This window comes from Abramis brama (assembly GCF_963993115.1).
Source record: "Abramis brama genome assembly, chromosome: 13".
In the NCBI taxonomy this organism is placed as follows: Eukaryota; Metazoa; Chordata; class Actinopteri; order Cypriniformes; family Leuciscidae; genus Abramis; species Abramis brama.
Genome location: NC_139975.1, coordinates 18,845,274 through 18,869,354, shown reverse-complemented (window position 1 = coordinate 18,869,354; position 24,081 = coordinate 18,845,274). Strand labels below are relative to the sequence as shown.

The 24,081-nt window shown below is 38.4% G+C and overlaps 2 protein-coding genes across 9 annotated transcripts in view; one reads left to right on the top strand and one right to left on the bottom strand.

Moving 5' to 3' along the window:
- Positions 1-7,009, bottom strand: part of fgf13a (fibroblast growth factor 13a) — a 131,817-nt gene extending 124,808 nt beyond the window's left edge. Inside the window, exons 1-3 of one of the 8 annotated variants that reach the window (XM_084132257.1) lie at positions 6,967-7,009; positions 6,763-6,870; positions 5,575-5,755 (exon numbers count right to left, since the gene is read on the bottom strand). In XM_084132257.1, the coding sequence (XP_083988383.1) occupies positions 5,575-5,623 (49 nt within the window). In that variant the 5' untranslated portion in view covers positions 5,624-5,755; positions 6,763-6,870; positions 6,967-7,009. Of the gene's footprint in view, positions 1-5,574; positions 5,756-5,842; positions 6,228-6,762 lie in introns of those variants that run through there. The other 7 variants (XM_084132262.1, XM_084132259.1, XM_084132253.1 and 4 more) reach the window with 7 other exon arrangements.
- A 12,074-nt stretch (positions 7,010-19,083) lies between these two features.
- f9a (coagulation factor IXa) lies at positions 19,084-22,593 on the top strand. Its single transcript, XM_084132792.1, has 8 exons — positions 19,084-19,251; positions 19,401-19,576; positions 19,644-19,668; positions 19,850-19,963; positions 20,050-20,184; positions 20,384-20,688; positions 20,846-20,972; positions 21,794-22,593. The coding sequence occupies exons 1-8, from the start codon at positions 19,197-19,199 to the stop codon at positions 22,372-22,374; spliced, it is 1,518 nt and encodes a 505-aa protein (XP_083988918.1). The 5' UTR covers positions 19,084-19,196; the 3' UTR covers positions 22,375-22,593.
- The last annotated feature ends 1,488 nt before the right edge of the window (positions 22,594-24,081 follow it).

Below are 24,081 nucleotides of genomic sequence, written 5' to 3'. Positions count from 1 at the left end.
AATGCATTGCTGCATAAATCCCATTACAACCATCACTAGGCCACTGCTGTCATCAGTCATTATATGAAAACCCCAGCACAATAGACCATTTAAGGTCACTCACTCTCTTTCTCTCTGCCATTTCTTTCACATCAATAATTTTTTCCTCTTAAATTTGAACTTTTTTTGTGAACTCAGCATTGGCAAAAGAGAAATGTACAGCAACCACAGATTATGTTTGTATTATATGATGTTAACAGTATATTACAATAAAATGGATAGAATGTAATAATAATTGGACTTGCCATTGTATCCTTGAAAGCGCAGACTTATAAAATCCTGTGTGCCCTTTACTTCCAGAAGGAATACAGCCAATCAGATAAGTCCTTGCCAGATCAAAAAGCATTGTCCAGTTCTGTGAGCAATGTATGCATCAGTGGGCCAACGAGATTGTGGGCCTACGCGCTGAGGCTGAGACTGGGAACGGTGAACAGACCATCTGATCTGAGCAATGTGACCTATAATTTATAAATTGCCATCTGAAGCAAAGCTGTTTCCACAGGAACTAAGAGTGTAGCTCAGACCTCCAGTCCCTTCAGCTCTCTGGATTACTGCTCCACTCACATCACCACAAGTATTTGAAGAGTTTAAGGTCACAGCATTTAATTAAGACGCTCACCTGTCAACTTTGTGCTCTACTATGTTTGAAGGTGACATAACCATGATTTGCATGAATATTAATTCCAGCATGAATATGCATCCTACTATGACAAAAAAAAAAAAAAGTAAACCATAATGCTGGGTTCAGGCAAATTGCCAAAGCAAGGAGAGGCACTTGAAAATTCATGACTGTTCTCCAAAACAAACAAAAACAAGATTTGCATTATTCTCTTCTTTCTTTTCAGGCATGTTTTGAGGCTGCTGTTATGACAAGCGGTGGGGTCTTGTGAGGAGCTGGAGATCAAGCTAAACCGAGAAACGGCCGGCCAATCAGAGAGCACTAATCGTGCTGCTTTCACCAGCATGGCCATCATTTACGAGGTGGAGGGAACAGCTATAGAGACAGGCCCGGGACATTCCCAAACATTTCAGAGAGCAAGGAGGAAATGCAGAGTGACAGCTCTCTAATGCAGATGGAGTCTTGCTCTAGGGCTGCATGTTGAGATTTCTGTCAGCGCTGAGGAAGCTGTAGACTACAATGTGTAGCACTGTCCTGAATCACACTGTCCTTACACAGCCTTTACAAAACACTTACTATACAAACATAAGACACTTCCAAAATGATTACGATTCGTGCAACATAATTTGCTACCTAAATTAAATACTTAAAGGTTCTGTATGTAACTTTTTCACTAAAGTATAAAAATACCATAATACTTTTGCAGATATTTAGGAAACATGCTGAGTTCACATACTTGTTTTTCTGAAAAACACTTCTACAGCTAGTTATTTTACTTTGAAATGTGAGTTCCGTGTTGGAATGTCTGTTTTTGTTTTGGTCTATGTGATTTCGCCCACTGCCAGTTCACCCAATAGTATTTCGACACCCCGGGATGCCAGTTGGCAGGAAACACAGCATATTGCAGCCAGCAAACAAACTGGGTCAGAGATTGCAGATTCTAACCAACCTAAAAAGCCTCGGTATCCATCTAAAAATCTCTATGAACGAGAGCATATTAAAACGCGGATAAATCAATTTACAGTGTATAAGTCTCCTCGGCTTTCATTGTCAATTGCGCTCATTTCTGTTGCGTGTCTTCAAACTGGCAACCCCGCGTGAGCGTCGAGTCTGAGGAGGAAGGGGCGGGGGAAACAACGATCTCCGATATTTTGAATTTGGACTGCAGTACCAATTTCGACCACTAGCTGTCATTCTTACAGACTGCACCTTTAATATAACAACATTGGGTCATTTTGTGATAATGGGGAGTTTGTGCTTGTATTGTTCCACACTAGTAAGCGGTAAAATGTGGAAGCAAACTACCTTTGTTGATGGAGAAAGTTTGGGGTTAGTAAGATATTAAGAAAAGAAAAAAGAAAAGAAAATAAACTTTTATCACAGTTTCCATAACAATTTTAAAGGGGTGGTATAATGCCCTTTTCACAAGATGTAAAATAAGTCTTTGATGTCCCCAGAGTGTGTATGTGAAGTTTTAGCTCAAAATACCCCACAGATATTTTTATATAGCATGTTAAAATTTGAGCAAAAAAGCACCGTTTTGTGTCTGGCCCTTTAAATGCAAATGAGCTGCTGCTCCCCGCACAGAGGGCGGAGCTACAACAGCTTGCACTCACACAGACATGCACTGAAAATTTCTAAAACTTGTAGCCTTTTATGTTCAAACTGGAGTCAGACAATGATGGAGAGACTCAAGAAGAAGTGACAACATTTCTGAATGGTTAGTTGGTGAATTTATGTAGCATATGTATAGTTATCTTATAGTCATTGATTAGCATATTCTGTCTTGATAATCTATAAATCGTGTTCGGGGGCGGGGTTTATGTAAATTTTAGGGTTGGTGATGTCACTAACCCGGGAGGAATGTCGTGTAGTCCCTACCAGCCGTTTGTTGTAGACCTTAAAAAGTGATTTATTTAAAAGCAAATATCTCCCTTTGCTTTGAACTTTGAGCATTGTAACTTTGCAGATGTTATGCTCAAACAGCAACATTACACACTAACTAAAGTTAAAAAAGTGAAATCATAATCAACCACCCCTTTAAGCATTAAGCAGCACAACTGTTTTCAACATAATATTTAGACATAATAAGAAATGTTTCTTTAGCAGAGATTTCTGAAGGATCATGTGACATGGAAGACTGGAGTAATGACTGGTGAAAATTCAGCTTTGCCGTGACAGGAATAAAAAAATAAAAAAAATAAAAAATTTATAAAAATTAACAGAAAGCAGTTATCACAGGCACAATATTACTGTTTTACAGTATTTTTTATCAAATAAATGCAGCCTTGGTGAGAATAAGAGCCTTCTTTTAAAGACATTTAAAAATCCTACAGACCCCAAACTTTTGAACAGTAGATATTAGTCTGTTGTACTGAATATCATATTAATATTCAACACAACAGTACTCTTGCTTTTGTGAAATGGCTTAAATTATGTAATACTTTATTTCTGGAACTCAGGAACTTAAAGCATTTTTGCATTTGAGTGTCAAAATATGTTTCCCCTCACTTTGTGGGAGGCAACATACAAACAACAAGTTCAAACTCTGCTGCTTAAAGCTACTGGCAGCATTTAACCTACTGAAACACAGAACTGTACAAAACATCCCTTTATACACGAGACATTCAGCTATTTAATTTACTTAGGTCCAGCAGGTCAGTGAATTTGGATGCTGCAGCAGTCAGGGTGCCGCTATGCCAAGAAGATTAGAGCAGGTGTCAGAGCGGGGCACAAAAAATCAGCTTCTGCTGCTTTGTGATTAATGAAGCCTCTCTAAATTATGCTCTGGATGCCTATTGATCTGGCACAGCATCTGACCTGGAGATGAATTCATCTGCAAGAAAATATGAAAGACTCGCAAGCCCTGCTCAGCCAGTCCAGAGCCTGTGGCATTCATCCTCCGGCTAATTAGCCTGTTCCCTTGAGCATTCAGCACCATTGCCCTAAATTACAGTGCAAGACTGATATTTATCAAGCCCTAAATAAGACATATATGGTTAAAAAATCATAATGGTGTAAATGTTTCGAGCATATAGCTGACATTGTTAAGTTTGAGTTTTTGCCTCTTTTATTAGAGATATTGACGAAAAATAAGAGAAAGAGAGAGAGAGAGAGAGGGGGGGGGGGGGGATTCGATCTGTGCGCATTTCAGGCCAGATTCAAACTTGCATCGCTAACGTGATCACCACAACTCCAATGTGTCAAATCTTGCGCACTGTCGCTACACCATGGCACTTTTCCAATAGCCATGCCAACATAATGTTATCAAATCTGTGATTTTTTTTTTGTGAATTAATGACCAAGATTTAAATTAACTGGGTTTAAATCAAGATTATCAGTTTATGTGACTGAATCAACCTGACATAATTTGGCAACACCAGCCAAAAGCATTTTTTATGGGTAAGTAGAAATAACCTTTAATGCCCACATCTATTGTTACTGTGAATTTGCTAACCACACAAAGTGTGAATGTCTTCACATAGTTTCCTTTGAAAACAAAAATGATCTCAATGGCAACACTGCTCATGCTGATGCAGAGTGCAGAAAACAAAAACCAAAACTTTCACACATTCAATTCCAGGTAACTAACAAACGGGTGGTGAGAATCCCCAAATGAATGGAATCCTGAAAGTTTGAATGATGTAGAGGCAGCCACAGCAATGTGTTTCAGAATAGCTCAAAACAAATAAGATGAAAGCCGGCATGCTGAGCAAATGAGTCACATACAATGCTATGACGAATTCTGGCTAAAACAAAAAGAAAAATTAACTCCTGTGGGTTTTCAGCAAAGTCTGCTGTACATTTACTATAAACACTTATAATAACAAAATACATGAAGATATGCTAATATTTCCGTAACATACTGCCAAGATAGCTGTCTATCTGTCCATTTTTTCTCTACGTAAAGAGGGGAATGGATATCTTTCTCTTTTCCTCGTGCACATATATAAACAATATACAATAAATATACAATGTTAATAAACAAACTTATAAACAATATTTTCCATTAAAATATAAAGCTAATCACTCATCTTTACTTCTGATCAACATTACATTCATATCAGTAAGCCTGTGGAATAATTAAAAAATTAACAAAAGACTCATCGATCAAAACGTTTTATTAGGACAAAGTAAGATAGATTCGATTTTGATAAATATCTTCTAAAGTTGCTTGCTATCAAGTTTGTGTTTTTTGGGCTATTTAACTGTGGGTTTTCTTCAGTCGGAACAAAGGACCACAGCACATTCATGTAGTTGTAAACTGGACTGAAACCCATTGGCAGACATGCACATTTAACGCGCGGAGGTTTCTTTGGCAACCCTGTAGCCCCTTTGTCTCCATGGCAATGGCTGGCTGGCCAGTTTACATCCAGCTAAAGCGCGGCTGTTCCAGAGACATGCAGAAGCTCCGTTTTACGCAATAGGTCATTTGCGCAGTCGCTACCCAAACAAACGATTAAGCGTCATCACACAGCGCAGACCGTTGCAAATGTGATAAATAGCTTATTTGAATAGTTACTGAGACCTACCGTAAGTGCAAAGAAGAAAACATAAAAGGGACTTTTAACAGAACAAGCATGGTTTTTATTGCAGGCTTTGTTAAAGCGACAGCCCATTAATTCATCTCTAGAATAGACTGAATAAGATGCTGATTTTCAGTCTTTATCAGATGGCAGTTTTTTCCTACTCGGCAGAACAGCTAATCATTCATTACTTGTGTAATATTGTGGATATATTCTCATAAACGTTTGTCCTAGACCAACGTTTGACATGTATTTTGGCCAATTTCCATTACTGCTTTTATGTTTTCACAATTAAGCAACAATGCAACGAGTGGGAGATGAATGAGCTCACGGTCGCTTTAAACCTGTGATGCACGGTGAGGAACCGAGACGTTTTAAGACTCTTCTTACCCTTTGAAGCATCCTTTTCTTCTTTAGACTTAGCCACTTTTCCGCTCATAGATCCCAGTTTGTATGTATAGATCCCGATTTAGATTAAAATCCGAAATCCTTCAGTCGTGTATACCCACTGTCGCTTTAGAAAATCCTTGGCCAATCCAAAACAAAGGTACCAGGTGAGGAGATAAGAGCTCTGTAAGAAACGCATTATAAATAAACAAAAGTATTATTATTTTGTTGTTGTTGTAAAACATCAGAGAGAAAGTGATGGTTCTCGTACCTTCTATCGACATTTATCAACAGCCGTCAATGCAGTTAAACATACAGACAACAGAAGTCGAGTTTACAAAGCGCGTGGATAGTAACAAGTCCGCCAATGTCACAATCAAACGCAGACCTTCACGTAGTGCTCTTTGTTATCAACAAGGTTATCTCACCTTATCTCTTCCACGTTGTCTCCTACATTAATGCACATTGATATAGAAAAACGGCTCCCGCATGAAGCTCGAGGTGGTGAAAATAAGACTAACCCTGGCGAATGAAGCAAACGAGAGAACAAAAAGCGCGAGGGAAGGAGAGGGGCTTCCACCGAGTGTCAGTCGACGTCAGCTGTGACACAGTGGTCGCGAGCGCTGATCTAACCTGAGGAACCACCTTTTGATACTGTAACAGAGATGTTCACACATGTACCAGCCTGTTGCCAGCGTTTGCAGAAACTGGCTTTGACGTAAAACACGAAATAATGTAGTGTGAGCAACAGGATATTGAGTCAAAACCTAAATAGTACCTACACATGTAAAGGAAATAAAACCACTGATATTCATAACAATGGACGGCTTACGGTAGAACAATTGTTTGTTTGATATTTTCCAGAAAGGTAGGCTACACTTTGTAGGCTATTTTTTTTTAACGATGGTAAAAAATCCAACAGTCCCCGAATTCCACTTCATTTTAGGCCAAATATTGACCTATAAACTGTAAACATTGTTAGCCTATATATGCACCATATTTTGAATGTGAATGGACACGTCCATGTTTATGGCTATTTAACAGGCAATAAAAAATGATTTAATTAATTTGCTTTTAATCTGCGCATTAATCTGAGTTGCCAATCAAACTAAATAATGTCGAGGCGAGAATGATTTTGTAAAAGTACAAGTAGTCCTGACACAGTATATCAGATAAAAGATTATTTCTTACCTGTTTAATCGATGAAGAGATGTAGCTGCAAGACAGCTGAGGTAATTCAACCACGAAGTAGGCTAAAGTTCACGTACAGTAGCCTATTCCTTTGTCCACTTTTGACACCTATTGAATCACAGATGTTCGCTTTAAAATGCTGGATTTCTTTGTTCCTGCTAATTTGGAGTTGACAGAAAAACAACACCAGACTCTGTATATCACCTGACGGATTGTAGCCTACTCCTTCGCTGCACTGAGTGGAAACAGAAGGCGATGGTTTAAGGATCCATACTTGCTATTTTTAGCGACAGTTGGACGCCTTTCAACGTTTCATTGACCAGACTTTCTTAAAACGGTTTCCAGAGCTTTAAACTGACAGTACTGGTTTATCATTTGTTAAATCATAACTATTTAAGCAAATTATACAACAAACAAGGGTTATGGAAGACTATTACTTAAATATTCTGAACAATTAGTAAAGGTCTCACCTTCAGTATGTAGGCTAACTGTCTGACCTCACTGTGTCTCACAATGTAGAAAAACGTTTAATTTTTTAATACAACAAATAAATTCTACAAAAGGGAAAATGTAAAGTTTTTACTGGAGGGGGTGAAATAGACACATCATTTTTAGTAGCTGCATTTCCAGCAGAATGAAGTTTACCTCCACAAATAATGATGCCATTTTTAGGCTGCAATCTACAAAGTCACCTAGGAGAATTCAAGAAGATAGCAGGCATAAAAAGAGGCCATCCAAGATGGGTTAAAGGAGTTATCTGAGCACCGTGTGTATCTTCTGGGTTTGCAGTTTGTCAGGCAAGAGTCTCATAGCATGAGAGATCTGAAGTCTATTCTTACCTCACTTTGCTAACATACACAGATTCTGTTAAATCTACAATATTTGAGTTGACAGCTAATGCTTGTTTAATGCATGTTAAAATGGTGATTTGTGGTGGACAACAATGTTGACAGTTATGGGTATTATTGGAGCTAAATGCTTGAATTATTGCAGTGAGTTATTTACAAAACATTTTGTGTTGGAAGTCTCATGTTCTCACATTGTAATTCTTTCTTTTCAAGTCTGTCATCATCCTGCTTATATCACCAGCATTAATGCTGAACACTATGTGCTTATTCAAATAATATGGAACAATAATTTATGTACTGAAGAACTACATTTACTGAACAGAATCACTTTACTTTGAATCTTTACGATTAAATATATTTTTTGCAGAATTTATAGATGTTGAATTGTGGTGTACAGTGCAGTATATTATGTTGGCATTTCTTTATCATGACGAGATCTACTACACAATATGTGTACTGCACAACAGTGACATGCGTACACAGTATATTTGCATGTACATTGTAGTAAAACAGGACTTCTTCATTTATATTCATGAGAACTGAGTGATGCATAAGAAATGTCTCTGCTGAGTTTGGTTGCATTAAACAGAGTTACCCATTTCCGAATCAATATTTGCCAATCAGAAGCAAAAGGTCATGGAGGTCAGTGTGCTCCTGATCAATAAAGAATGGGGTCACCAGCTGGAAGACTTGATTAAAACGTCTGTCTGAAAAATTATCTCACTATTCTGCTACTGGCTTGTCAGTTAAGAGTAATTTAGAAGCCCAATAGTATCACTAAAAAAGTGTCAAAATTTGCATTTTTGATTCATTTTTGATGGCATTTTGATTTTCCACCCCTATTACAACATCATGCATTAAATCAACAGCCCACTTATTTAACCTTGGTGTGTTGTTGCATTTAATGTCCTAAATGATATGTTAGGGCCATATTGATTACCGACTAATATAGGTATTTTAATTACCATCCCATACTGATGTCTAGAGAGCAGGGTATTGTGTATAATATACACAATACAATTTAATAATGGTAAATTAAATAGCAGACTTGCCATACTTTACAGAATATTTACTCTGAACAGATTTTTTTCAAATGAAAAAAAAAATGAAATCCAGAACTGGAAAACAGTTTGTGTTGCATAGTTTTAGGAAAGATACCTGCCCGAAGTCTTGTTTCAGTTCCTCTACCAATTTCCCTAAACAGTAATAGCAGCTCAATCCTAACTGTCAATCAAACATCCCCCAGTATGATTGTGTCAAAATATGATACATTAAGTCTTTACATGCTTTTAGCTCCGATGTGACTCTCCCACACTGTCCATTGTGCCACTCAGTCGTCACTCAATCAACCTTGTTAAAATAACAGTAGTAATGATTAAGGACTAAGTCAGGGGTGTTGTTTTCCAGAGGTGTCCTTGAAATGCTTTTACTGATGAATGGTTAGATTGATGGTATTATGTGGGCAACAATTATCCAAATGTTCATGAAGAAAAGCTCAGCTGTGAACGCTCAGTTATGGGCTGACATTAATGGCAGCTTTTACACAGCCAGCACACTTCAAAGTCACTTTGGAGAACACAAGAGTAACTTTTGTAGAAGTTTTTAGCTTCCAAAGAAGTCATACACACTTTTCTGTCTTATTTAATCGGAGTATTTATAAGTTTACTGCTTTAAATAAAGTCTATGAACATCTGAGCTCAAATCAACAAGCTAGTCAATGTGGTCGATCAAATAGATTTTTTTTTGTTTTGTTTTTTTTACAAACCAAATGTTGGATGAGAAAATATGTCATTTGAAAAGTGTTAGCTTTGAGAAGTTATATGGGATTATTCCTAAAATAATTTTCTGGGACAGAGGAAAGTGTTTTAAGAGCAAGTGATTTATGGACTGCTGTTATGCTGAGGTTATAGGGCTTATTTTGTAAATAGTGCTGTGGGCGAGGCTGATAAGGCAGTAATTAACTTATACAGTTATGATCAGTATTCTGCTACTACAGTAAGACATCATACCTAGAGCAAACACACCAGAGGGTTACATGGCTGACTTTGCAGTATAGATAATTGCCCACCACCCACAAAGGTATTAAATACCCAAGAGAGGATATCTCTAATTTCCACTGTCTTTGCTGCATCAGCACTTCTTCCAGTACTGTATAGCGCACATATGCTAGCAATGACAGGTCCTATTGGGGTTAGGCAACTGTTACAATTGAGGTCAAAGGCCTTGACCTGACACCACAATTCTGTCATCCCCTCTGTCTAAAATTGGCACAATAGACCCCATTGGGTTTATGGCTGAAAGTGTCATTACTCATAAAGGCCCCGATATACTCACAGGGTCTTTTTCGTTCTTCGTTTAAGGGTAAAAAGAAGTTTGAAATACCTTTGGAGCCCCAGAGTGCACCTACCTATTACGTAATCGCCATGGACCAAGGGTAGTTCCAAAGTGTTTACCAGCTGAAGCGAACTTTTCCAGAAAGTTGCTTGAAGTATATTACGGCCTTAAACCTTTGGAGATCTACTGCTTTCTGGCAGTGATCAACCCTTGGTATGTGCATATTTACCATAACATCTTTTTATCTTACATTGCTGTTATCAAAAAGGTTTAAAAAGGTGGAGATAGATGTAAGAAAACCTTGTTTCTGCAACAACTTTCAGCATGTTTCCTACAACAATGTCTGACGTTTACGTTATAAGAGTCGTGAGACAGTCACATAAACCACACGAAATGTGATTTGAATAGGATTTCAAACCATGCAACCGCACACAAACCACGTATTTGTAAAAATCGCATTTCATGTGATTCGCACTTGCTAAATCTGATCGGATTTCAATCAGATATGCACAAAAATCAGATTTGGACTGTGTCTGAATAGCTTTAAGAGATGAAGAAAGGCCAGGGCAGAAACACTTTTTTTTCTGCCAATTAGTTAACCTGAGCTTGACACATGAAATATCCCCTGGCATGAACAGGCATGACTCCCTACCTTTCTCTATCTCCCTCTCGTCTCTTCCTCTGTACTCCTCCATCTCCGCTGCAGAGTTCTGTTTAACCTTCCATGGGTAAACATTTGGCTTTATTGTAGGCCTGTCCTGGAGGGTTTGGAGCTGAGGAGCTCTGGCCTGACTGATCCCCAGAAAACTTGTCCAAACAGCAGAGCTGCAGAGGGCTGGAAAAACACACTCGGGAAGAAACTAGAGGAAGAAAAAGATTCTGTGATATTTTGTTAGGCACAATGTGAACTTTTCTTCATGATAATGAATGAACAAAGTATGCGCGATTGTCTTGTTTTGGCATTTGATGAATCCCGGAGGTCTGAGAACATTCTTAAATTTTAACAACTTAGCAGAATATCATATTGTGAGAAATGTGTCAAATGTGGGGAGGAGATTTTACGTGTAATGTGGAAAGAACATTATCTGCCCACTGCAGTCCAAAAATTAGTCCTGCATTTAAAAATGTTTGGAAACTTGTGAATTGGGTCGTCATAGAATTACATGGGAGCCATGACACTGATTTTAGGCATTTGTGCTTCCACTTTAATCACTAGCTGCTGATTGTGGAGGTGGGTTAATCGTAGTGTAATGCCAATGACCCCCCATGAATTAATTTAGACAGGGTCGACAAATTAACTGTGAGAATTAATTAGAAGGAAATAATAGAGTCCCAAAAAAAGTTTTAGTGATACATTTTTAAAAGTACATACAATATCCCTTCCAATATTCCAATATGATGAAGCACTGCTAGTCTGTAGATTGAGAGAGAGAGAGAGAGAGAGAGAGAGAGAGAGAGAGAGAGAGAGAAAGTCAAAAGAAATGTGTTTACGGTTTTGAGCACACATAAAGTGGCTATTTCTTTTCATCCTCCTACTAAATATCAAGCAGATTGTTTAAATGTCAGATGCTTAGATTGGGCCAGGCTGGAGTGGTGCACTGGGGCCGTGGGTGTGAAGCATTACCCTTTCAGACTCACAGAAAGACTGTGCTAATTAACAGAGGTGCACTCGAACAAATACCAGATTAATGTCAATGGCCACGTCCAGGAGACTATATAAGGCATGGGCAGATTCTTCAAACCTGCCGTTGTTCCATTTATAACTGCAGTACTGCACCCACAGGAAGGGACTTACTTTATACTTTATCGGGAGTTACTTAACTCACGAAGGGAGTTGGGAGTGTTACGTGTGATTTAATGGTGGAAAGGGAGACAGATGTTAGAGACAGGAGCAGTAAATGCCCCCAGACTCAACTTCAGAAAATAAATGGGATGCTTACATGTCTAGCATTAGCGATTAGACAATCGTTCATTAGTCACGATCCAAACTGGTTAAACACACTGAAACATCACTGACATGATTAAATATCTAATATGGGGACAGATACTCTATTTCCCCCCACATTTTGTCATATGAACAACCAGTGCTACTGTACCTTAATATATTAGGTTGCACCTGATTCTCAGGTCAAAGAATATAAGTGAGATGTGGGCTAGGCCACTTTTTAGGCCATTGATATAAAAATATATTTTTTTTATTTATTAATTTTAAATTTGATTTTTAAAGAATGGTGTCAAATTGCATAATTTAAAACATCATTCTTAAATTATGTAATTTGCTATTTGAAATATTATATTATAATTTGAAAATGTTTAAATTTAAAAAGTTTTATAAGTTTTAAAATTGAATAAGTTTAAACATTAAGTTCAAAACATAAGTTCAAAACATTAATGAATACTTCAATAGTATATAAACAACACTATAATAACACTGATAACAAAAGGGTTAAATAATTTATTATTCTTTATTTAATTTATTAAATATATTTATTTTACAGTACCTGATTTTTTTTTTTATAATCCTGAGATTACTTCCTCTAAGTGGATAGAGGGTTAGTTCAGAAGCAGAAATCAAGACTTGTAGCCCAGTGCATGACCCGAAGGAGGGCAGAGTTCTATAAGTGATTCTTCAATAAAATTATATATCATTTGCATAAATAATAGCTTTGGTTCATTATGCCACTATGATTGAAAACACACCCACACACACGGTAAACACACGGTGAGGAGTGACTGATGTCCGTATAGCGCTCTCAGAGAGGGAGGAAAAAAGTAAGGACTTAGATGGTGAGTCAATGCTAATCCAGAGATTGTGGTGCGTGCGTGATGTGAAGGTTATTCTCAGACAGCCTGCTATTCTTAGGCTGTCTGCATTTGTCTGAGATGGTGCAAAGTTTATTTTTCTCTCTTTCTTCCAAAAACGTACAAAGCAAAGTGAAGTAATTACAACCTTTCTCAGTCTTCACTGTGTTGTTTCCTGTTGGTGTGATGTTTCTCTGTTCTCACTGTTCACTGTGATGTTCACGTCTATATCTGTGGTCTGGCCTGCTGCCTCGCCGTCTCTGGAGAATAATCAATCTCACTAAAGGAAGAAATTCATGTGAAACTCAACCTCAGTTTGTGGTTTTATTAAGTATACTGTACCATCTAAAACAACTTCAATATACAATAGACTTACTCTACACGTTACAAGTACTAAATGTGCATGATACTAAATGGACACATATAGTATAATGCAATAAATAAGTACCTTTGTGCCAAGCTTATTAAAGGAATAATTCTCCAAAAACAATTATTGTCATCATTTACTCACCCTCATGTTGTTTCAAATCTGCGCGTTCTTTCTTCCATGGAACACAAAAGATGTTAGGAAGGATATTCACACTGCTCTTTTCCTTACAAATGAAAGCAGGGCATGTCAAGCTCTAAAAATGACAGGAGGAAAAAAAACTACTTCATTAAAGTAGCATAGAAATTATCTGTATATTTATTCATTTACCAGATACTTTTATCCAAAGCAACTTTAAATGAGGATCATTAAATGTACTTGCCAGCAATAGTCATCAACAGTATATCAGAAAGTGAGATATACAAAGTTGTCATGAAACTCTAGATCAGGGATGGGCAACTTCGGTCCTGGAGGGCCACTGTCCTACAGAGTTTAGCTTCAACCCTAATCAAACACACCTGAACAAGCTAATCCAAGCTAAGGTCCTCAGGATTACTAGAAAATTACAGGCAGGTGATTTTTTCAGGGTTGGAGCTAAACTCTGTAGGACAGTGGCCCTCCAGGACCGAAGTTGCCCATCCCTGCTCTAGATGGAGCAGATAATAGGCCCTTAACTCAACCTGCTCGCTATTACATCATTCTCTATAGGGCAAAGCTGAATGGTTCCTGCTGTATCAGTAGCCGATGAGCTTGTGTGCTCAACCTTCAAATACTTGGTTAGCATTTGCAGTGCGCTTTCAGAAACCCTCCAACTTCCCCAGCTCCACCTGTATAGATACAGGTATACCGTACACCAGCAGCATGTCTTACTTGCTCACAGCAGCGGGTCATGTATGTACTAACATCAGCGTAGCAGATCTCCTCCACCAAGACCAAATATATCAACATTGTCATACCCATTACCATGCCAAACACTCAGAGTTGTCATGACAAAAACTGACTCATGTCATATTCCAAGTCTTCTGAAGTCAAACAATAGCTTTATGTCTAACATCTCCTTTTGTGTTCAACAATAGAAACTAGGTTTGAAACAACATGAGGGTGAGAAACCATTCCTTTAATAACGTAGTGTGGATCATGGGAACATGAAGCATCTGAAAACTTTGCAGTCTAGAACCTGTTATCATTTCCTGATACAGTTAACACTGCAAAATTCGCAGCCCTTTATCTCTCTCTCTTCATCCCTTCTAACTGCACTTTATGATACACCCAGTCAGGTGCTTTTCGAGGCCAAAAATAAGTTTGTACAAATGGCTTGGGGACTCTAATGAGGTACGCTGGCCTTGTGCAGAGTTCACAAGTCCTGGGACCTCTGCGATCTGCTTACCTCCCCAGAGAGAAGATGCTCTCCATAATCGATTGCACTGAACAGGCGTCACATTTTTATTATCTTCTGCAGTGGGCTGATCCTTCGCAGTAGCCTCTAATCTACAGTAATTGGAGATGGCACCAATTCCCAGCAGCACAGGGCAGACAGACGCACATCACTGCTGGAATCAATGGTGCCGGAATCAATGGTGCTGTCCAGTTCCCACATGCTCCACATAACCACACCAACCTGCCCTGCTTTAATCTACATTACACAGTCTCAGTAGATTTACATTTGGCAGTAGATTTACATTTGGCAGATGCTTTTATCCAAAGCGACTTACATTGCATTTCAATTCAAGGTACACATTTTACATTCTTATCAGTTCTTGCTTTCCCTGGGAATCAAACCCATGACCTCGGCATTGTAAGAGCCAATGCTCTACTACAGGAAAGCAGTCTCAGCACCTGCTTGGTATCAAGCGTAAGATTTACTCTGTGTTAATCTGTAAAGCTAAACGTATCCCATCATGCATCACGTTCAGAAACTCATGTGCCCTGAAATTGTGAGATTTAGAGTAAAACTTTAAAGTATTAGATAGGCCATTACATATCATTTGTTAGCAAAACATTAAGTGTTGCATATTTTATTGGTGCAGAGATGATTATGTGTTTTTGTAAATGTTCAAGCATCACAATTAAATTGTGTCGTCTGTTACATAGGGACTACTGAACAGATCTTTAGAAGTTTATTTTAAATGGCAAAGTATTGAAAATAAAAATACGTAAATAAAGTTTGACTTGCATTTACACAACACTATGGCTGCATCCGAAATCGCATACTTCTATAGTAAATAGTAGGTGAAAAACAGTATGTGACAAAAGAATGTCCGAATTCACAGTAGGCCTACTCATAAAAGAGTAGGCAAAAAGTACCCGGATGATAGCCTGGCAAGCCAGACCTACATCAAGATGTTAGGTCTGGCAACTCACCATTGGCACGGCTCAATCCGAGGGGCGGGATAAACGGTTGTCTTTCAAATTTACTCTGCACACAATAGGATAGCGCTACAACCAACCAGAGCGTTTTCCCACCAGCGGAGCTATAGTAGATTAAACTTTTGCCGTATCTGGTCAGCAAAACTACGAACACATCTTTTTTAAGAATGACTTAAGTGCCGTTCTTTGTTCTTTTCTCCAAGCTTAACTCCAAGTCCTCCAGAGTCGTGGCCAAAGCCGATTCGAAAGACCGCTGTTCGCCAGCAGAAGCCATTCTTTGTTTTCAAGTAGCAGGGAATTCACACGGAACCGTCACAACTCTGTCGTCATTATGTTAAGCCCGCCCACCGACTCTATACACGATTTGATTGGCCTGACTAGAGTTTGGTTTTTCCAGCTCGAAAGTCAACGGAGAGTTGCTAGACTACACTGGCCGCTAGGGTGCGTCTAGATTTCTAGGCTACCCAGATGACATAATACACCCGGGAATACTCTGAAGTGTACATACGATCAAGGGGGTAATCTTTCAGCCGGAAACTGAGACTTCCCTGGGGGCCGCCATTGATTATCAGACCATCACCTGCTGTTAGCATTCCATTGACTCGAATAACTTTACATCTGAGGCGTTTAAAGTCTCCATTTGTCCATTATTTATTTCTAAAGAAACACGAAAATGTATAAAAGGCTCCATTACCTTGTATCTTACAGTTTTTGTAAAAATAGGCTAACGATTGCATCATAACCACACGACTCTCTGTCGCACAGTAGAGAAATTACCGTATGGACAGGAGGAGAAGCTCGCGAGGGCAATCGGGGGGACGTGGAGGCAAAATGACAAAATAATTAATCAGAATACTTAGCAAAAGTTGCTCCTGCTCCTAGCTCATGGACACCTCCTACTCACGCTCTCCGTCTTTGCAAGTTTCGGAAGGGAATGATTCAGATTTCTCTTGGCACAGCTACTAGAAGACAGACAGGTTGCTCACGTCACATCTACGTCGTCAAGCTCAGTTTGAGTCTGCGCAGTACGGTCAGCCATCAGGAAGTGAGAGCTTCTAATTGACTTCACTTTTCTCCGTTGAATCCAATGGGGTCGCTGTGTCCATTTCTTTTACTGTCTATGCATACGATGAACACTTTACCATCCCATGAGCATGAGGCCACGGGAGAGGAATTGTGAATGGCAGTGAAGGGACGCAACTGACACTGGTAGGTCACATGATAATGACAACATGACGGATGTAGTACGTCCAGATTACAATCATACTACAATCATACTTTTTAGAACATACTGTTTTAGCAGTTGCGAAGTAATTACTTATTTCAAAATACTGTAAGTACATAGCAGTGTGCTATTTCGGACGCAGCAAGCGTGTCCCATTGTGTAATGAAAAGTTCTTCACACCTTGACGTTTGCAACCTTAGCCGAAAAAAACGCTAGCTAACGCTGCGGTACAGGGAAGGAGATCAGAAGAGGGTTTTTTTTAATGGTTGTCAATGGAGGAGAGGCTTCACTACGCTGAATAAACTGTTTTTGTGAGGAAATAGCTTATCGTTTAATGAATCGACAGCCCTTATCGGCTAATCTTAAACATGTTTGCTATAAAACATCCGTTTTATATTGATCTATTTTTATGTGTCACGAAAAAAAAAAAAAGCTGTTCTATAAGAGAAGTCATGCAGGCAATTGTGCGACAGGTATGGTTCTGTTTACGGCACTTCTCATTCATTTCTATGGAATCCGCAAATGATCGATGGTTTCACAACTCTGAACTAAATTCAATGACATCAAGGCTGTAATACTGAAAAAGCTAGTCGAGTTCTTCAGACTTAAGTTACTGAAGGTAAGTGAGTTTGATCATGGTTTGAGCTAAACTCTACAGGACAGTGGCCCTCCAGGGCTGGATTTGAGGGAGAGGGGAAAAAAAACACATTAAATAATAGTACAACCCACTGAAGAGATGTAGCCTATGTCTATCCCTCACAGCCTCGCTTTCATTCCCGTTAAAAACCAAAGATGGCGCTGCTGTGAATAAGGTAAATCACACATCAGGCTACTGAATCCGTCTGAGGTAGCTAACTTTCTCTATAATCGATAACTGAGACGCGAGATGGCGGCAGTTGTGTTGTCTGAAACGGAACGAGCGAGTGTACTCCGCGGACATGAACATACAATAGCGTTGCGCACCTAGATGGACATCGGGGATGGCGTGATGATGGGCCATCATTCATTCTTCATACCGGTTATACTCCAAGGGTAACGGAGGCTGGAGCGGCAGTGGAGCCTATCAGCATCTCGGGCCGCAGGCGGGAAAACATCTTGGACCAATCACAATCGAGAGTTCCAGAGCGCCATGGTAGTAGCAGAGCCCGTCTACGGACATTGTCTGGTAGTAGTATCCTACACATTTTACTTTTTATTAGTGTTGTCTGAATGTATAGCTAGCTCTGCGTTCAGAATTCAGCTGCATTGGCTGGTGGTGTTGGTTTTAAAAATGGCTGTGAATTCAAAGCTAACTGGGGGGTAAAGCTTTTCCAAGCATTAAGTGCTGTAATGAAAAACAAGTTTTGAGTGATGTAGTCATGCTGCTCTTATAGCTGTAATAACAGTCTGTTGATTGCTCCTTGAGAGGCGGCGAGCCAAAGCCCATCACAGCAATGAAAAATCTCAGTTACGGATTGATTGGCAGTCATACAGTGGGATTGATGACCAGTGTTAATTACTTAGAAATGAATAATTCAGCCTCGTAATGGATGGATGAAAACGAAGAGCCCACAGTCGATAAGAAAGCTCCATCTGAGAAGATAACAAATTCCCATGGGGAGAAAAGACATCAAGAGCACTTACAGTGAACTGAAGCGTAGACTGGACTGATCTCCAACATGATTCAGCCCCTCCCACAGTCCCAATACAGGGCCCATCTGTGTGTGGAGAAATATAGGCCTACACGATACACGATGTTGCGTACTTCATTGCATTATAGTGTCATCTCTTTTCTTATTAGTGAAATAGGAAACCATTAAATGCTAAACTGTTTCAAGAAGTAAAAACTATCTTACAGTCACGTTATTGATCTAGTCATTGGAGCAGCAGCGCCATCTGGTGGAGATTTGATTTTGAAACTTTTTCATGCCAAGGACTCCCGAAATAAAAATATAGGCTCTTCCTAAAATATTGGCTAAAAAAACCCATGTATAAAATCCATCTATATTGTGTGGGAAAATATTAAATGTAATATTATAAATACTACAAAGTAAAACATGTTATTAAATTTAAATATTTGCATTGGCATTTTACTAAAATAAATTATGTTAACAGCATATCTGAGATTTACACATTACACTAGTCTTCATAAAGCTAAATAAAATAGTAAAAACATAACAAAAATAGTAGTGAATGTAAAAAACAAATAATAATTATTTAAAACACTTAATTATTATCTAACATTAAATTTGACTGGACAACCAGTTTAAAAGTACCCTGTATTAGAAAACATAATGATAGCAAAATGGTATTCATTTTGATTTTCATTATTAACTTTAATTGTGATTGTGAAATGTTCAGTAAAATCAATTTTATTTTGTTCTACTTTTATTTCTGTCACTCAAACAGCATGTCCTGTGCCAGTGTGGTTGACGGGTGTACTTTGGAGCGTAGGATCAGGTTATTTGTCAGCTCACTGCGGAATAATAAGGGACTGAATTTAGTTTGAAACATGGCTTCATTCATTCTTGTTCTCTTCCCATATATTTTGCTGCAGGCCTTCGCAGGTAAGACCTACACAACTATTTACCTCATAAATCAGACTTCTGAAAGACTTGGCATTTGCCTTGTGACTCTCTGAGGGTTAATAATCAAACTGACACGTACGCTTTCAGTAGTTCTCCTCTAGTAAAGATTCTCTCAAACTCTGTAACAGCCCCAGGTTCAGTGTTCTTAGATGGGGAGAAAGCTGACAGCATTTTGTGGAGACGCAGACGAGCAAACACAGGACTGTTTGAGGAGATTCTGAAGGGGAATGTGGAGAGGGAGTGTATAGAGGAGAAGTGTGTCCTGGAGGAGGCCAGAGAAGCCTTTGAAAATGACGAAAAGACAGTGAGTAGACAAGTTGTGGTTCGTCATTTGTCATTGCATTGTGTAACACGGCAAATGTGTTTTTCAGATGGAGTTTTGGGCGGGTTATGTTGGTAAGTCTGTTAAATCATTAACTTTTATATTTACTTACACTAAACAGTGAGGCAGTGGAGATGTGTGTTGATTTCTGCTGCACCTAAAGACAAACAAATTATTGTAGGCTATAATATTTGAACTGGATATTAATACCGAATGAAAAAAGACCAGTTGTTGACAAATGATCCTGTTTGTTAGACGGGGACCAGTGTAAATCATCACCCTGTCAGAACCGAGGCACATGTGAGGACCAGATGGGCACATACACCTGTAACTGTCTGCCAGGCTTTGTCGGAAAAAACTGCGAAATAGGTTAGACAGGATCTCGCTTTCCTCAAGCGCACAGTTTGAGTGCACCGTGCTCCCAACGTTAAAAGGTGTGTTGTTCTGTTTCTCAGTGACTGCCAAAAAGTGTGATGTTGATAATGGTGGCTGTGAGCATTTCTGTGTTCTGCTGGAGTCTCGCGGGACAGAATGTCAGTGTGCATCCGGATACAAACTCACAGAAGACGGATTCGAGTGTGAGCCTATAGGTGATTTATTTACATCTTTTGTCCTGATTGCTCCAAAAAAACATCTCAAACAGCTACTTTCATTCTTAAAGCTTCTCATATACAGTATTATATGACGAAATACCAGAAGTGGCATTTAGAAAGCCACTGCAAGCACAATTTCAGAGCTTGCAAAACATTTCAGAAAAAAACATGTTTGTGTTTTTGTATGTGTTACCAGTGAAGTTCCCATGTGGCAGAGCTAGTAAAATAGCTATGAAAACTTTTGCAAGTGGCGCCACCTCTGTTACGAACACATCTGCACAGTCTTCCAATAGGACAATCAAATCCACATCCAACATACTCAAACCGGGCAATCAGACAATCCCCACAGATTCTAAACAGAAAGAAGGGAAAATCTCACCATCTCATGTTAAACTGCCTAAGTGGACATTTGCTGAGTATTTGACGTCGCCTACAGTAAGTGCTCCAAAAAGCCGCATTGTTGGTGGAAATGCGGCCTTACCTGGAGAAATCCCTTGGCAGGTAAATACTGTAAAGTTGAGGTGTTTTAACGGTCAAAAAATGTCATCTAGAAGTATAAAAAAAGTAAATTATGGAGTTACTTGTGTATCTACTACAAACCAATCTGTTTATGCACCAAAAATGATGTAATTTATCCCAGTTGACTGCTGATCTGTAGGTGGCGCTGGTGTCGCGCTCAACACAGCAGGTGTTCTGTGGAGGCTCCATTCTGAACCCGTTATGGGTCATCACTGCAGCACACTGTCTGCTAGGGAGCCAGAATGGATCCTTCTTCATCAGAGTTGGTGAGACCCTACAACAGAACAACAGCAGAATTTTACAGCCAATGAAACAGATTAACATAAATTGATATATGGTGCCAAGTACTATGCTTAATATTTAAATATATAACATTATAAAATATGTAAAAAGTATACAGTACATACCTACAAATAATTAAAATATAATACAAACTTCAAAATGATAATGAGTATCTAAATCCTTACAACACAATAAAATGACATAAAAACACAAAATCATTTGAAGATGATAAAGACTTTAGAAAATATATCTTGAGTTATGTTTCTTTTACTTTTTTGTCATTTTGCCAATAGGGCAAAAAAAACCCCCAGAGTATTAAGATATAGAAATATACAAAAATATATTTAAAAATATACACTACCATTCAAAAAAGTCAAAAAGATTTAAAAAGAGAAAAAGAAATAATACTTTTGACAGGCAAAAATTGACAGTAGTCATTTATAATGATACAAAAGATTTCCTGACCCTAAACCAACCCTTTAGTAAGTACATGTAGTAAATCAGTACTCGGTACTTAAATGTATAATTACACTGTAACAAGCACACATTAAAATAAAGTGTAACCAAAAATAATATGAACTTATTTTAAATTGTAATAATATTCCACAATATTACTGTTTTTACTGTATTTTTGATCAAATAAATGCAGCCTTGGTAAGAATAAGAGACTTAATTTCAAAAACATTATCTTATGCAGCTTTGCTTATCAGATACATTTCATATTTTACAAATCTTTAGATATTCTAACTGAAACGTTACTGATTAAAGACCAGTTATTAATAATATTAACAACCATGTTTCACAGGGGAGCATGACGTCTCCAAGACTGAAGACACAGAACAGAATCTGGACGTCACCCGTTTAATCTGTCATCCCCGTTATGACTCCAAGTTAAGCCTCTACAATCATGACATTGCCTTGTTGCGGCTGCGCACGCCCATCCGGTTTACTCCAACGGTACGTCCCATCTGCCTGGGACCCATGCTCTTCTCCAACTCACTGCTGCAGTCTGGATCTCTGGCCACTGTCAGCGGCTGGGGACGTCTGCGCTTCCAAGGACGAAGTGCAGGGATTTTACAGAAGGTTGAATTGCCTTATGTGGACAGAACTGCATGTAAGGAAAGCAGCAGTGACCAAATCACACACTTCATGTTCTGTGCGGGATACTCCGATTCTCTTAAAGACGCCTGTCAGGGGGACAGCGGAGGACCTCACACCATGCGCTTCCACAACACCTGGTTCCTCACAGGCATTGTCAGTTGGGGAGAAGAATGTGCTAAGAAAGGGAAGTATGGTGTGTACACACAGGTTGGGAACTATTATCGTTGGATACAACATGTGATGGGTGTTACTAAGGGAGCACTGCTTACAAATGTGGACCAATGATCTTTAGTTCTCTTTAAGTCTCAGACATAGAGAAAGCAACATTCAACATTCATGACTGATAATTAAGTTGATGTTTGGCTAATCAAGTCAAATAAAATGTTTTGATTGTTCCTAATCCATTGATCCCATTGTAATGAATAGCAATCATGCTCCGCCTCTTAAGACCTGGCTGGCCAATGAGATTCCATCATTAAAGCCTGTGCAGCATTTCATCAATTATGCATGACTTAGTGTCTTCACTGTCCCTTAAGGACATTTAATAATCGATAATTATACTCAGTAGCACAGTTTTCTCCTGTGGTCTAATGAAAGCAAGCATGTTATTAAGGAAAGTACTGTCTTGCTGCATGGTTAGAACCTCTCATTCAGACAGCAAAGGAAACAAAATGCAGCCCATCAGGCTTTGAACTGCCACCGCATTAAGAGGGAAAACTAGAGGAGGGTGAGGGAGGGATAACTGAAAATATCTGACACTAGAAACCTACTTAAGATTTCAACAGCGTTCTTAAAAAGACTCGTGCCCTAGTTCTGAAAATCACTGGATCTTACCCATAAAACTCTGGAGGCATCGGATCACTCACATCTCACCTAGTAGAAGATCCTTTCATCATTTGAGGCCAGTCTCTGAGAGAACACAGTTAGTGTTTATGATGTATACGTGTCTTTGACTCTAAAAATCTAGTAGTTGTAAATTAATTAATTTTCTTTACTTTTATTCAGTATGGACACAATAAACTGATTAAAAGTGACAGTAAAGACATTTATAATGTTACAAATTATATCTATTTTAAATGAATGCAAATTAATTAATATACATCGAATAATCCTGGATTATTTTTATCATGATTTCCACCAAAAATATGCAGCACAACTGTTTTCAACATTGAAAATAAGAAATGTTTCTTGAGCACCAAATCAGCACATTATGACGATTTCTGAAGGATCATGTGACACTGAAGACGTGGAAAACAATGGAAAACAGTTCTTTTAAATTGTAATATTTCACAGTACTAGTTTTATTTATTTTTACTTTAGTTTTATTTTAAATGCTGCCTGGGTGAGCATAAGAGACTTTCAAAAATAGAAAAAAAATCTTACCGAACCCAAATTATTTGAACAAAAAATGTATTTCTTAATTTTCCACAGGCTGTACAAATTTACAGTAAATATATCATTGTTACAAATACAATACAACAGTCAATACAGGTACATTCCTTTAAAAATAATAATTTAGAAGCCAGTCCCAAAAAACTAAAATCAGGATTAAGTGCTATTAGATACGGTAGGGTCCAAAAGTCTGGGACCACGAGTGAAAATGCTTCTGTTTTGCATTATTTCTACTTTTAGACATATTTTGAGTAAAAAGTTGAAAAGAAAATTTTACATGAACATAAAGGAAAAACCTGATGATCACGTTTAAATAAAAAAAATAATAAAAAAATAATAGATTTTCAATGTGGTCTCAGACATTTGGACATGAATAAGCCTGTAAATATGCAAAACTGACAGTACATATATGGCTAAAGGCCTGTTCACAGCAAGGATGATAGCAATAACGATAAAGTTATAGTTCTAAATATAAAAAGAATAGCAGTCCACACCATAAAGATTACGACACAGAGGAACGATATCGTTGGAATCACTTTCAGATTATTATTATTATTATTATTTTTATTTATTTTTTACAGCTGATGAACAATAGAAACA

What these genes read in the sequence shown, in the direction of transcription:
- f9a (XM_084132792.1), top strand. Translation starts at nt 19,197, where the DNA reads ATGGCTTCATTCATTCTTGTTCTCTTCCCATATATTTTGCTGCAGGCC. An exon ending in GTTTTGGGCGGGTTATGTTG is followed by an intron (nt 19,669 to 19,849) that starts GTAAGTCTGTTA and finishes CCTGTTTGTTAG; the next exon opens with ACGGGGACCAGTGTAAATCA. An exon ending in CTGGAGAAATCCCTTGGCAG is followed by an intron (nt 20,689 to 20,845) that starts GTAAATACTGTA and finishes GCTGATCTGTAG; the next exon opens with GTGGCGCTGGTGTCGCGCTC.